The sequence below is a fragment of the Danio aesculapii genome, chromosome 17, assembly GCF_903798145.1.
Source record: "Danio aesculapii chromosome 17, fDanAes4.1, whole genome shotgun sequence".
Taxonomy (NCBI): domain Eukaryota; kingdom Metazoa; phylum Chordata; class Actinopteri; order Cypriniformes; family Danionidae; genus Danio; species Danio aesculapii.
In genome coordinates, this window is record NC_079451.1 from 30,474,557 (window position 1) to 30,475,994 (window position 1,438).

At 40.1% G+C, this 1,438-nt stretch overlaps 1 protein-coding gene across 1 annotated transcript in view; it reads left to right on the top strand.

The window, feature by feature from the left end:
- The window catches only part of mrps5 (mitochondrial ribosomal protein S5), a 38,957-nt gene extending 37,519 nt beyond the window's left edge, over positions 1 to 1,438 (top strand). Inside the window, exon 11 of the mRNA XM_056477468.1 lies at positions 942 to 1,438. Coding sequence (XP_056333443.1) covers positions 942 to 1,166 — 225 coding nt within the window. The 3' untranslated portion in view covers positions 1,167 to 1,438. The remainder of the gene's footprint in view (positions 1 to 941) is intronic.

Genomic DNA, 1,438 nt, shown 5'->3' on the forward strand with positions numbered 1-1,438 from the left:
TAAAGAGAATAATTAGCGTAGCTGCTGTTCATAGTGTAAATAAACGAAATGCAGAAACCTGTGTGGAGCACATTTATGTATCATACCGCTAAGTGATGCATTGGGTGTATGCTTTACTAAACAGATAGGTTTTTAATCTAGTTTTGAATTGGGAGAGTGTGTCTGAGCCTCGGACATTATCAGGAAGGCTATTCCAGAGTTTAGAAGCCATAAAAAAGGCCCAACCTCCTTTACTCGACTTTGCTATTCTAGGTACTACCAGAAGCCCTGAGTTTTGAGATCTTAAAGAGCGTGTTGGATTGTAGCGAGACAGAAGGTTGGTTAGATTAACAGGAGCTAGATTATTTAAGGCTTTATAGGTAAGAAGCAATATTATAAATTCAATACGAAACTTAACAGTCTAAAATATGCATCAAAAATATACATTTCAGGTGTTGGTTAGGACAAAACTATGTGGAAAATAATCCTCCTTTTGTGTTCTGTTGCTTTTATTTAGACTCTGATGCCATAAATCAGCCTTTGGGCTCGATAGTTAGGCATACTTCTCTTGATGTCATCAATCTGGCAACCTGCACTTGCATGTGTTTTGAACCAGGCATGCAATTTCAAGTCCAATCACTGGGTGTCAAACTTAAATACTACACCTTAAATAAAAACAGTGATGATGTTGCTTTCAATTAGCATTGGACTTCAGTTTTATTACAAAGCAGCTCTCCAATGTTTATATTTTACCCATGAATGCCTGAACCTCAGTGGACTAGGAAGAAAATTAATTGGAGGAGATTTAAAGGTTAAAGTAGTTAGATCTGCAGAGCACATACCTCTTTTCCTTACAGAATATTCTGTTGGATACCAAGTGGATGATCACAGGAAACTAATGACCTCTAAATGTTTTTTTTTTCAGGCAAATAACTGACTTCCTCTCTCTTGTCTTATTACAGGAGTCTCATCAGACTCTAGCTGATAAAAAGCAGCTGAATGTGGTCGAGTTCAGGGCTGAACAGGGCCCTCTGCCCATCGTGGTGGCACGACCGCAGCTCGGCGCCCGTCAGGATCCTGAAGTGGAGGATGAAGTGCCCAACACGCGTCTGCACTGGGCTGATGTGAAGGCCTTGCAGGGTGTTAAGAAATCCATATGGGCTGGGGTTAAGAGGACAATCTCTTGAGCTGAACTACGGTATGACATTCTGAAAACCACACTGAAGTCTTCTTGAGTCTGGAGGGTAATGTGTTGAGGTTTGTGCTTGGACTGGAATCATCCCGCCAAACTAACATTTCTTCCCCATGGAAAAAGGTATAGAAGCGCAACATACTTAGCAGAAATGTGTTTATATGTTGCTCATTCATAAAAGAGGTGTATGAATAAAGAGAAGCTTTGTTTTCACCCACCGACACATGACTTACAAATGTAAGAGCACCAATAAATCAAATAAACTCA